The sequence below is a fragment of the Corapipo altera genome, unplaced genomic scaffold (genome assembly GCF_003945725.1).
Source record: "Corapipo altera isolate COAL_440 unplaced genomic scaffold, ASM394572v1 69, whole genome shotgun sequence".
NCBI classification, from domain to species: Eukaryota; Metazoa; Chordata; class Aves; order Passeriformes; family Pipridae; genus Corapipo; species Corapipo altera.
This window is the reverse complement of record NW_020884908.1, coordinates 5,042,250-5,055,747: the sequence shown is the minus strand read 5'-3', so window position 1 is coordinate 5,055,747 and position 13,498 is coordinate 5,042,250. Positions and strand designations below refer to the sequence as shown.

The window sequence follows — 13,498 nt, the reverse complement described above, 5'->3', positions numbered from 1 at the left end:
ACTGAACTGCGCTTACAATATGTGTCTGAAGTCAGAATGTCATAACTGTTGTGGAAGGACAGGCTCTACATAGACTGTCTGCTATTTAGGAGAGTCTCAAAAATAGTAATTTCTTTATCTTTAGTATTCTAAGTTCTAATATTCATAATTACTATCTTCCCTAAATACCACAGATGCAACAAGTTCTCTGTAGGGCTGGGAAATCTCAGCTAAGGAGCAGGATATTCCTGGTGCAAATAAATACTGCTGTTACAAGATGTATGGTTGGTCTCAAAAAAGAGTGCAGCACCTGGATCATCAGTGCTGCTGTGCTAGGACACCATTCATACATTCCTAAATCCTGATTTGTAACCATGTATTTTTGTCCTAACCACTCATTCTGTAAATGCTAACCTATATTTCATTTAACTCATCTTACCCCATTAGCTTCTAACCAACTTGACTTCAGTTTAGTAAATGGAGGCTGATTGTTAGGTCTCATGACTTCTCTTTTGTTTCCCAGCTTATTTTATTCTCTGTGTAACTTAGAAAATTTCTCAGTTTTCTGCTCTTTTCCGTGGTATTGACAGTGTAGAAAGATCTGTTAATTCCCTTTCAGACTTGGCTCTTGCTAACACGATTGACACAGCAAATGCCTCTGCTCTCACTAATTACATTTTATACAAATGGTCAGTTTTGCTAGTTTCTGTAATCAGTCATTAAGTCAGAGATGCCAGGATACTGGCAGATTTTTTATGAGTAGGGGTCGATCTCCTTGCCTCATTACTGCTAAAGTTGAATGAGGCAAATCATGACACTGTTTTCAGTGGCTCTAATGAATGATCCCTTTCAGCTTTAATATATTTTTGAAATAATAAATTGAATTCCTACTTAGTTGGTGTTTGAGGTTAAAAGAAACAAAAAGATTAAGTTATAGAAAAAGGGAAGGTTGAGTTGCCCATGATAGAGAGTTAAAAAATTGAAAGAAATAAAGATAGTTATCACTGTGTCACGTAAGTAGAGTTAATCCTGAATAAGAGATAATATGCAATATAGCCAACCAATTAGGGCAAGAAAGGATCTGACTATACCATTTAAAAATTCTACAAACCAGATTGGAAAAATACTGAATGGTGTAAGAAAACTGGAAGAAGAAAAGCTCGGGTAGAAGTTTAGAAAATGTTTTCTGACAACTTTATAGATTGGATTGTAAAACAATATTCCAGTGGAAGAAGTTAAAACCTGTCCTTGGAGATTCTTAAGACCAGGGTGTACAAAATCTCAAGAACATACTGATTGAAGATGATATGAATGAATGAGCTTCTGCAACAATATCATGAAAAGAGACAGGATCCATGTAAAAATTATGCATTTTAAAATTAGAAAACAGCTTATGTGGTGGATGTGTATGTATGGTATACATTTATCCTAATTGAATATTTTGTTATTACTGGAAGAAGGATAATATTACCATCTTAGATGCATGAAGGTGGACACAGGAACCTGCATCCAGAACAAATGTTGTGTTCTGATAAATGTTGGGGTAGCCATAGATAGCCAGCAAGCCAAGAGTAATTCCCCTCAAAGTGCATTCTCTAGATGAACTGATTATTAATTGAATAATTTCTCAATCTAAAATTTTACCTGCTTCATTTTGGTTTCACATATTGTATTTAATACAGTATGTGAAAATATTGCTTTACTTCTTTAGTATCAACAAAAATCATTGCCTCTCCCATTTTTTTTAAGTGTTTCACCTTAAAGAAACAGAAGACAAGATGACAGAAACAAGGAAAGGAGAAATGCATAGGAAATGAATGGATTTAACTGTCAATCTTACTGTATGCAAAAGAGTTTACAATTAAAGTGAAATGGGCTGCAATGTTTTAAATTAAATACTAGCAGTTTGTGAACTTTTTCATTATCCTTTCAATAAAGCAAAGTAGATATTGAAATGAGAAAAGGACTGAAATGAATTGCAGTTCTTTTGAAGAGCTCATAAAATTATATTGTTGCATCTTTAGAGATTGGTATTTTAGATAAATATAATTCTTTATTCACAGTGCATGTTTGTTTGTTATTTGTCAGGTCGAACTTACAATGATTTAAATCAGTACCCTGTCTTCCCTTGGGTTATCACCAACTACGAATCAGATGAGTTGGACCTTACTCTTCCTAGCAACTTCAGGGACTTGTCAAAGGTATTTGTTGTCAGATATTTTATTTATATATTTATCACAGTAGCTTGCAGTCTTGTAAATGTTTTCTGCCGTGTTTAATACATTAATGTTAAAAGCACAACACAGAATCACAACCTTGGTCACATTTGAAAGGGACCGCAGTGGGTCAGCAGGTCCAACCTCCACCAGCCATTACAGTGTTTAATTTCTGCATACATATACTAATAATGGGGATCAGATCATGTAAAAATGAATTATTGATCTATTATTATTGGTTCTGATTGTATTAACTTAATAATTTTTGTTGGAAGGTGCTCCTAGTTAGAACATATGCATTACATTTCAGTTCAAATTTTAATGAAATTAGGAATGCTGATGCTGCTGAAGATTAAAAATTAGCTTTTTTCTGTTTTCTCTGATGAGAACTGTGCTTTTTTTAGTAGCAAAGCCTGTGATACCACTAGATTTTAAATACTTCTAAATCCTGTATTCCAGTAAGTAGAAACTTTATTTTTTCACTTCCTCTGTGTGTCCCTTCAGGTATGCTCGAGCAGTGCTACTGTCCTTTGTCAGACAGACATTGTCAGTTTTTAACAACTTTTCCAAACAACTCCCTTCTGGCAGAGTAGCCCTGTGGGGTTTTTTTGTCAACACACCCCCTCACCCACCCACACATTCACAGAAGTGATACTATGCAGCCTGTTTATAGAATGTGATTATTCTCTTTCAGTGGTCTCCAAGAAAGGAGTATTTCATTTTACAAAGTAGAAGCATCTCATTTTCTCTTCAAAAACTGGTGGTTTCACTAATCATCAAACGGGATCTTTTCTTACAAGTTTGTGGGCAATGCTTGGCAAATGGAGCAGTATAACTGATTAGTAGAAAAGTTTAGGAATATATTTTAATTATAGCTTGTTTGTTGCAAAAGTCTTTTATACAAGTTGGTAATTTGGTAGAAAAAAATCCCCACAGAAGTATGACAGCTTTAAAAGATTTTGCTTTTGGTTTGCAGTTGATTAAGCTAAATACAGGTCTGTGAAAATCTCCAGGTATTTTTCAGTATTGAGGTATATTTGAAGACTGCACTGTTCCTTTTGTATGTGTATAACTATGTAGAGGAATAATGTTTTTAAGTCTGAAGCAGAGATTCTGAGGTACTGTCACTGTAACATTTTCTAATAGTGTTGTTTAATTTGAATAAATCATTAACTCTGTGCTTTCTCAGAATGTCTGACTGACACAGATCCGTATTCATGGGTAAACCTGCATATATTTTAGATTTTAACAAATCTTTTGAAGGTAAACAGTATTTTAAAGTAATTTAGAAGGTAAACAGTATTTTAAAGTAATTTTTCTTGTGGAATTTAATAAATACTTTATTAATAATCCCCAGGTGAATAAATATCTGAAGATAATTCACAACTAAAACTACCTGTCAGCAACCTAGAGTACACTTGTGAATTGTACTTAAGTGAAAATTGAAAACTTAAAAGTAACATCAGCTCTGTGTAGCTTGAATTAGTACATAAACTAAATATACTAATCATTAATGAGTTCCTTGGTCATGACATGATTTTTGCAATGTCATTTTCCATTAACTTTTGTTAAATGACATTTCTGCTTGTATCATGTCATTGCTAAAATAATTCCAAACAAACAAACAAAAAGGGTTCTCTGGCTGCTGTAGTTCTGAGGTGTCTCCTTTTAATTGTATTTTCATTTTTAAAGAGTTGATTAGTCAGCACTGTAGTCCTAGTCTTTCTATCTCCACCCTGAAATAGAACTAAGTGCAGTGTAGAGCATTTTTTCTCATTTTACAGAATTACAGAAATCACAGAATATTCTAAGTTGAAAGTATTTTAAGTTAGGTAGTGCACTTGTCTACATCAAGAAATTGGATAGCAAACCTGCTCTATTTCTCTGGGTTTTTTTAATTTACAGTGACTTGTTATAAGGATTTCTCTGTTCATGAAAGTAATCTTTGAGGAGAATTACTAATTGTACTTCCAGTTCTGAGGGAATCTTTCCGTTGCTGTTGCTGAGGGAGGTCATTATTTAGGGACATTGCCCAGTGGATGTTACTTAGGTTATATCTGTATCTATGTTTAACTTTCTCAATCATTTGATGGAAAACTGTGAACTTAATACAGCAAATAATTTTTGCAGTATTAGATGTCAGTCATACTGTAGTTTGAGTAGAAGGAGTTCCATTAACGTTATTTAGGCCTTATTACATGATATTCTTGGCAGTTTTTAATCTTCAACGGGAGATTATCAGGGAATTGTCCCTGTGGTTAGGGATTAGTGAATATTTATACATATATGTATATTTAACAAGAATTTTCGTGTATGGTCTGTTAAATGTTGATGATCAGATAGTGTGTCTTGATGCTGTTGTGGATGAATGTCAGTCCTTGCCATACACACAGTGAAAGTCTTTATGCCATACCTGTCTCAGATACAGCAGTTCAAGTTTTGGTCATTGTTTTGGCATTTCTAGCAGCATCAACTCTGTGTAGTTTAAACATTAAACTTAGTGTCAGATGATGAATTTGTGACAAGTATCTGAAAGACCTTGCTAATATTCAACTAGGAAAATTTGTGAATGTCATGTATATTGTGATATTTTCATTTTAGCACTGTTATTTCAGGGATAATGCTTCCAAACAAATAGTAACTATGTATTGTAGCATGTCTGCACTGCTAAAGGTTTTTGAAATATTTAAAGATATTTCACTTAAATTTTTACATGATTTTGACAGTCGTTTACTTTTTTTTTTTTATGCACATCCAGAAACTCAGCACAATGTAGTGCTCCCACTGAGTAAAGAAAAGGAGAATTTTGATTTTGGTCTGGCAGAAAGGATGTCAGGTCAATATTTTCACTTTTTTTGGTACCTAAGAAAATGAAAAATTAACTTTTTAAAAATTTATTTTTAGAAATTGCAAGTTATGGTCAGGTATTATAAAACATCAAATACAAGTAACAGTTTTGTTAATATATTATCTAGAAGTCCACAGTTAGTACAGATTTAAAGAACTGCAGTGTATAGGTTAAACCAACACTTTATTTAAGCAGCTTCTCATGGCACTGTTTTGAACATCAGTCACACAATGATAAACCAAAGCAACTGAAATGGATTGTGGTTAATATTACTGTCAGCCTGATGAATGCTCCTGACAAATGCCAGGAGTGCGCTGCCAGTCTGTTACCCTGCTTTGACTCAAGTGTTTATTTCTTAAGAGGTGACTATGGTTTGGAATGAGTATTACATATTATATTTATAGCTGTATATATTTTATTTATGCAACAGACACAGTTTCCCACCAGAACATGTGCCTTTCTCTGCATTACTTTATGTTATTCAAAACCACATTTTTTTCCTTTTCCTTATTCAGTAGAAGCAATAAATTTTGTTGTGTTTCTGATCTTCAATAGGTAAAAAAATAGAAGTAAAAATACCTGGAAAATACTGAGATATGGAAGCGTGATTTTTTCCTCTCAAAAGTTGGTTACAAGATCTTACTGTATGCAAACAACTGCTAATAATTTTTCTTTCAAAAGGCACAAAATTTCTGTAAGATCATGAGCTGACACTACTAGAAGAAGAAATTTATGCCACTCTTAAATCATCTTTTGTCTGCACTATAGCTACATGTGTACATAATAATATTTTTATTCTCATTTTTATCATTTCAGTGCAATATTTGCTAAATCATCATCAATTTTATAGTGGCTGTTATGTATGTAATGACTTCTTTTCCAGTCAAGTGTACAAAGGCAACAAATAGCTCTCCCCTTCAGTGAAGTGAGGTGTTTAATTGGTATGTGGGAGCCACTGATATAAAATACACTTTGACAGAGGAGAAGTAATAGATTTTTACTATGACAAAGTAGACTAGTTTTGTTGTTCTGATGTCAGCTTCGCTGTTCTTCAGCATGCCAGCCTGAATTCTGTTACAGGGTGCCCATTTCAGGAGCACAAATTCACTGCACATATAACTTGTCCTGTGTATTTTCCTCTAAGAGGAGACAGAGTGGGATGGGCGTTAAATGTGCTTAGTTATCTCTTCTTACCTCTTGGCAAAGAGATAGAAAGTTACAAATATTTTGATGTGCACCTATTACAGTTTTGCAAATTTTTAAAAGAAATTTTTTTTTCTAGAGTAGCATTCTGTGAATATTTCTAGAGTACAGGCATTCTGTGAACTAGTGCTTTTTATGTAGGAAACAAAAATTAACATTTTATTCAGCTCATGCTCCAAGACAATGATTTCAGGTTGCTACCATTTAAAACTGATAAACTCACCAGGATTCAGCGTCCTTCTAAGCATAAAGCATGTTCTCAAAATTGGACACTAAAAGAGGATGAGAGGAACAGTGTGAGAACTAACAATAGTGGGTGCAGCGGTGATGACTTATTTTGATAGGCAATTACATCTGAATTTAGGCACTAAAACCTTTGAGGCTTGACATTGCTGGGCTCAGCATCTGCCCTGGTTGCCTTGTCACTGGTATTTCAGACAGTAAATTTGTCATCTGTACCTGTGACAAAAGATATCACTTATTTTAAAAGCATTCCAAAGCCAGGAATGTGAATCCCTGCCTAAACCAGGACAGTACAGGAAATAAAATATTTCAGATTTTCTGTCATAATCCATGTTACTTAAGAGAAAATCCATTATATTTTCTAGAATTTTGAATCACCTCCAGAAGGAGTGTTAGAGGTATCTACAGTCAGCCTGAAGCAGTAATATCGGAAAAGGAGACACATTTTTCGTTACTCTGTTTTTAGTCTTTTATGGATTTTATATTTTTAGCATAAAGTATATTTAACAGATCCTCTTCATTATCAGATAAAAAATTTTCATACTTTCTTTGTGAAACATGAGTTGCTTCTTTGAGGAGAGGAACAATGCATCCTCTCTAAAATTATGTACAAAAAAAGGAAGAGTTGAGAGAAATTGTTACAGGAACTGGTTTATCATATTGCTGTAGATGTACGTTGGATCTCCATATGTGTTTCTGCAAAGGGGTAAACAGACCTAAACATTTGGCATAATCATGTTGGGAGAAATTTTTAGGAGGAGGGAAGCATTCAAGCAGGGAAGCAATACTCTGAGCAGAACCTTATATGATGGTTCCATTTAGGAAACCACGCAAGAGCAAAATCTAGGTGGGAGAATGAAGACCCTTTCTTCCTGATCTGTTCTTTTTGAACATAAGGAGAGAGACCTGAAAACAGGTGGTGGGAAGGGAATTGTAAAGACCCCCTTTAAAGAAGGCTTTGCAGGATTATGAAGTTCTCTTGTTCACATCTCATGACAGTGCTATAATTTTAGGGCTATTATTGACTTTCTTTGTATAGACCAGATAATCTGTTTTGTAGTTAGAAACAGTACAAACTAAAGTGTTGGGTAGTCTGTTATATTCCCATGAAAGGTTTTGACTTAATAACTTTTTTTTTTCTCATTTCTAAATGGGGAAAAGTGATTTTGTGAGACTCTCAAATGCCAGCAACACCCAGACAGATTTCCATCATGGATGAATGATAAAATTGGTCAATGATTCTTTCTGTCATCTGAGTTTATCTGTTGTATCAATTCCGTCAGCACATTTGCCAAAACTGGGAGACAAAGCTGCAAACGGCCCCATAGGTCTGTGGCTGATCTGCCCCAGTCGTCTGGCTCCTCGGTCCCAATCCCATGTTTGCAGCACCATGGTCAGGGACCCACGCAGAGCAAACCTCGTCTCCGCCAGGACGTGGGGTTCAGCACCACGGACAAGGGCCGCCCGAGACAAAATCGGGCGGAAAAGCAAGAACTCAGCCACGAGGAAGACTGATTTATTTAAATTAAGTGGTTATTGGATTGTCAAGCCCGACTTAGACGTGGTCCTTAGAGACATTAACTGTTTGGATTTTGGTATCAATTTCTTGTTTCACTTTGAAAGACAGATTTTTTTGAGCTGGTTTGTTGGTTTAAGCTTCATGTAGCATTTGTATCTGGGCCTTTTTCATAATAAACATGTGATTTCTATGCATTTTGCGATAAACACATGCTTTCCATAGCAGCCTGTTCCTCCACAACTCCTGTGGAGACCTGCTGAGGCTGAAACGTGACCCAGTTGTGTCTCTGAGATAATTTGTCAAAACATGCTTTCTGAAATTCTACTCTTAGTGTAGATAGAATTTTTTTTAATATTCTGATAATTTAGGTTGCTCTTAAAACCATCCTTTCGTAGCATGACCTTTTTCTCCCCTCATCTTCAGTTGGTTATTCTCTATGTCACACCACCTCCTCTAGAATTGTTGCCATTCTTACTTTCTCTTCCCTGTTCTCTTCTTTGCCCACGAGAGGCTTATTTTTTGGAGTCATAAGAAGCATACTATTTGCACTTCAGATGCATGTATCACTTTCTAGAATCACTTAATTATCTTCAAGCAATCTATTTATTTATTTATTTATTTAGATATTAGCACAAAAGGCAAGTTTACAGGATCAAAAAGAATAATTTTGGTAATAAGCCTCATAATCGTAATCCTCCCCTGCCTGAAGGAGGAGTTTTGTTTTGAATGCAGAAATACTCAAAGACAAGAAAAACCATAGCTCAAAATTAACCATGGATGTTCAAAATTATATCCTAAGTTTGTATCTGATGTTATTGTCCATCCTGCTCTTGTGTCAATTTTAGGTACTCTGAACATATGTCATCCTCTAATTGGAAATGAACTGAGGGAGGTTCATGACCTTTTAAATGATCACAAGAAACCATGGGGCACATGTCTGGTCATAAAATCTACTAGCAATCAAAATAAAGTAATTTCACACACATGACTTGAGCCACAGACATTTAAAATATGTATTTTCTATCTTCCTAATGTAAAGTGAATGTTATTCTCCTGATGCAGTCTCTCTTCCGTTTTATATTCATACATTTGAACTCTAGCAGATTATGAACTCAGATTTCTGAACAAGCATTATGGTGGCTAAGTTGAAAGTTGCACTCATATGGGAAATGAATATGAGATTTATCTCACCTAACTGGAGCTGTCTAAAACTGAGTTGGTCAAACTTCTAGCAGCAGGAAGCCTCTTGGGGTCAAAAAATAATCTGCATTTAAAAGTAGTGCTCAGAAAATGAGATCATGGTAAAATAGTGATACTCTTTGTTTAAGAAGAAGTTTGTGGTGGTTCTCAGGATGTGGACTTACTTTGATGGACACATCAGATGATCTTTATAAAACTCAAATATCAACAGACAAAAATGTGGATCAACTGAAGGAAATAGGTAGAAAAAGGTTACTAAGAGAAGATGATAGGATCCTAAAATATCGAGGTGAATAGTTTAACAAGATTAATATCATATCCAGCCAATCACTTGAAACTGCCTCAGAATCAGAAAGACAAGGTTGGCTTCCAAAATGGAGTGGTCACTGACATTCCAAAGGTCTGTTCTGCACTTTATGCTGTTCAGCATGTATGGTAATCTGAAAAAGATGAAAAGGGAGCTGATAAAACTTTCTGACAATACCAGTCTGTTGATGGTATGGAAGGTGATGGCTGACTAATCAGGAGACCTCATGAAACAGGGAATAAGATGATGGATGAATTCACCTTAGGAGCAAAGCAGTGCATGAGTGAAACAAGATACATTGATGGGCTCTTAGCTGGCTTTATATTCAGGATTGATATAATCTCATTGCAGTAGTTTTATGAAACAGTACAGATTATGGTAAAAAACTTCTTATACCTCCCCAAGTACATATTTCTAGCCTGCTGCTGCTCTTTTTGTCTTGCTTGGTGCTTACACATGATACAGAATAATGTATATTTTGTGTGCCCTGACAGGAATCTGCAGAAAATGCGAATTGTGTCAGCTTTTAGCATGAAGTCCTGTACTGCTAGTACAAACTAGCAGTTTGTTTTTGGTTTTTATGTTTTTAGTTCTGGTTGTCTTGTATAGATCCAGCGTTAGGTATAAAGGCTGCTGTTTTCTGTGTCCTGTATGATGTGTTGGCAAAGGAACATGGTCTGTGAAAGGAAGGCAGAAGAGAAAATGTTTTCATCTCCTGCTATGACTCAAGTGCATGTGGCTTCTCTCTAAATCCTGTTCCTCAAAATCCATAGAAGGATTTTTTTTGTTTGTTTGTTTTAAGTAAGTGAATAACAATGCAGGGTTTGCTTTCTCTTGACAGACTATGTCATGAATAGTATATGCCAATAGTTGCTTTTGGCTGGCAGGGTTATTTTCTAAGGCAGGCAGCTACTTAGAGGCCATACCCTCCTCACTGCCTGCAAGCAGCTTGATTTCTCCTCATAATTCCCAGGGACACTCAACTTCCTTTTTCCCTGACCTTTTGGAAGTGTACAACACATAACAACTCTCTTCAGTTTGCTTCCCAGTAGTATTAAGGTGAAGTAATACCTCAGATGCACAGTCTGTGACACATTTGGTTGTGCTGAACAATTTATTAAACCTTAGTGTGCTTAATTAGCTTGCAAGTTTGCAGTTCAGCAGTGCATTGTTTTGCAATCTGCTACAGATGGTTGTAATAGCATTTGATACTATTGTTAGTAATATGAAGGCATGGAGATTTTTCCTTGAAATTCAAATTCCTCCAAGATTTTAGGTGACCTGAGGTTTATTCTGTCACTAATGTATTGCTAAATATTGCTTAATAGTTTTCCTTCTGTTTTTATACTTAACATTAGTTTATGATCCATTTTTTTAACTATGGACCTTGGGAATCTTCTGTGTTTTGCACCATTAAGTACTATTTATACTGACATGTCCAGACATTCTAGTTATTAGATCATCTTTAGGTCAGTTTTTCCTGATGGTTCCTGCTGTCTCAAAGGAATATGCATGCTCTGAAAAAAATCTGAAATACAAGCCATGTATACTAATAGTTTTAATTTGCACGCACATGACTATTTTCTGCTTTTATTCCAGCCCTTTATTGAATACTCAGTTTCCTGAGAACAGAAATTGGAGTTTTAAAAATTAGTTTAGAACTTAATGTGATCTGATAAATTTCATGGCATCATTTCTGGTAAATAGGGATTTTTTTCAAAGAAAGCTTGTAAGCATGTTTCTGTAAAAAAGCTCAGTGGTTTTTAGTATGTATAGATTGTATTAACCTTATTTTCGAAAACGTTGAGATAAGAGGATTACAGGGTTTAATCTCATATGCAGTGTATCAGGAAATATCTAGGGATCATACATTTGATAAAAATGCTGATCACAGTCAGCTGGTTATACTTGTCGCTTTGTTAACAGAGCTGCTGGGAAACAGTTGTCTGCACCCTAAGCTGTGCAAGCAAATATTAAATGAGGCGGCTGCTAGCTGATTATCCGTGTTTCCTCACTGGTGTAAATAAAAAGATATATGTAAGCAAAGAAATAATTTGCATGTAGAAGTTAACTGCAGGTTTGCTGTGCTGGAGTGCTCTTGGTGGGCTTTTATTGTCCTATATGCACAGCCCATGTATGTGGGAAGATGCTGAGTCATTTTATATGAGGTGTAAAAGAGGAACTACTCCAGAAGCTCAGTGTCTTACATGTATGAACAGCCAGTATCAGGAACCTAGTGAGAAAAGAAAAGACGGCATGTAAAGCACCATCCTTGCCTTCAGATAACCTCCTGTGTTTGGCAACCAGGAGTTTAACTCCTTTGTGGACCACAGAAATAATTTAGACAGTCATGTTTAGTGGCCACTGATAGACTGGTGGTCTGGTTGGGTTTGGTTTGTTGTGGGTTTTTTAACCTATTTATATTTGCTTTGCATTGCTCCCTGAAGCAATTAATCTATTACTTGAGAAGGAATCTAATTATATGAGAAGGTATAATTGTCTTTGCTTTGTAACTAGGGCAATTTTGGGTTTTGTTTGTTTGTTCTCTGTGGACCATATGAAGACCTGCTTGCTTGCCACTCTTACTTATACTTGAAAATTTTTTTAGTTTCAGGTGGACATAGAAAGAACAGGAAGTATTCTTCAGAACTTGTTTTACATTATCATCACATTTCTTTTCCTTGTCCTTACAAATTTTCAAGTGTCACAATTATTTGAAATACCTATATTCAGAATAATGGATTAGAATTACAACTACAGTCATAATATCCTGCCAATTCTAAAGGCAAGCTTCAGAGAAATTTTAAGGGTGGAAGAAATGCCTTAAAATGGAAGACCTGAAGAGCTCCATTTATTAAAAGGTGGAATTACAGTCTATAAGTATCTTTATATTCAGAAAATACTGGGTAAATAAAGACTCTCTGGTATGTCAGAGAGAAGTGTAACAAGATTTCTTTGATAACACACCATAATTCATAACCAAAATGAAATATATATATTTTTTCAAATGAGGATCAGAATTATCAGTAGAAAAAGCTTCCAGGAAAAGTAGCAGATTGTCCACGTACTCAAGAGTAAGATGCCTTTCTGGGAAGCAGGTTGGCCAAATACAGCTCATGCTGTAATCAAGTGTAAGTAGTTGGGCTCAAAATCATGTAATGGGAAGGCATTTCCCAGTTTGTCATACAAACACAGGGCGAGATGAGATGACCTAATGGTCCCCCTGGTCCTTTAAGCCCAATGAAATACATGAAAAATATCAGTAATGAAAACCAGATAGTCATCTTGAAAATAAGATGCATGGAAAACAAACATCATACTTGGCAAGGATGCTGCCAAACATAATTCAATGATACAGACAATTGTATTCACAGGAATACAAGTACCTGGTTGGATGTGGATAAGAAAACATTATAAGAAGTCACAAGGAAAAGTGCTTTTTCTTTTTTTCCCTTCTTTTCTTTTTTTTTTTTTTTTTTATTTTTTTTTTTTCCGTGCCCCCCCCCCCCCCTCCCCCCATGGTGAAGACGTTTTGAAATACAGATTTCATATAATAATATTCTAATTATTTTTTTAAATCTTTCTGCTTGCACTGGTTAACGTAGACTTTATTTCTGGAACTGTCTAATTTTTAGAATTCACAGGGACTTGCACAAATCTGATTTCCAGTAGTTAATTGTTAAGATTTCCTTTTCACCAAAAGAGGCAAAAGTTAACAGTGAAGATGAAAGTATGGTGTCTTGACTTCTTATTGTTTGCAGTAATTAAATGCAGTTTAACTACCATAGTACATAGTATGTATTCTCTTTCATGGATTTTGAATATTAATGAGTTAAAAACTCTTCCCAGTGTTTTACTGTGTAGGAAACACTAAAAGTGGCAAGATTTGTTTCAATAACAAAAGCATATGTACAAGCCAATAGCAAAAGGCAGCACGGGTAAGAACAGTGTGTGTCTGTTATTTGGAGTAACACTATTTAAAA

At 35.2% G+C, this 13,498-nt stretch overlaps 1 protein-coding gene across 3 annotated transcripts in view; it reads left to right on the top strand.

The window, feature by feature from the left end:
- LRBA (LPS responsive beige-like anchor protein) overlaps window positions 1–13,498 on the top strand; it is a 400,324-nt gene that overhangs the window by 274,354 nt on the left and 112,472 nt on the right. For all 3 annotated transcript variants that reach the window (XM_027652781.1, XM_027652782.1, XM_027652783.1), the window contains one exon: window positions 2,068–2,180. In XM_027652781.1, coding sequence (XP_027508582.1) covers window positions 2,068–2,180 — 113 coding nt within the window. The remainder of the gene's footprint in view (window positions 1–2,067; window positions 2,181–13,498) is intronic.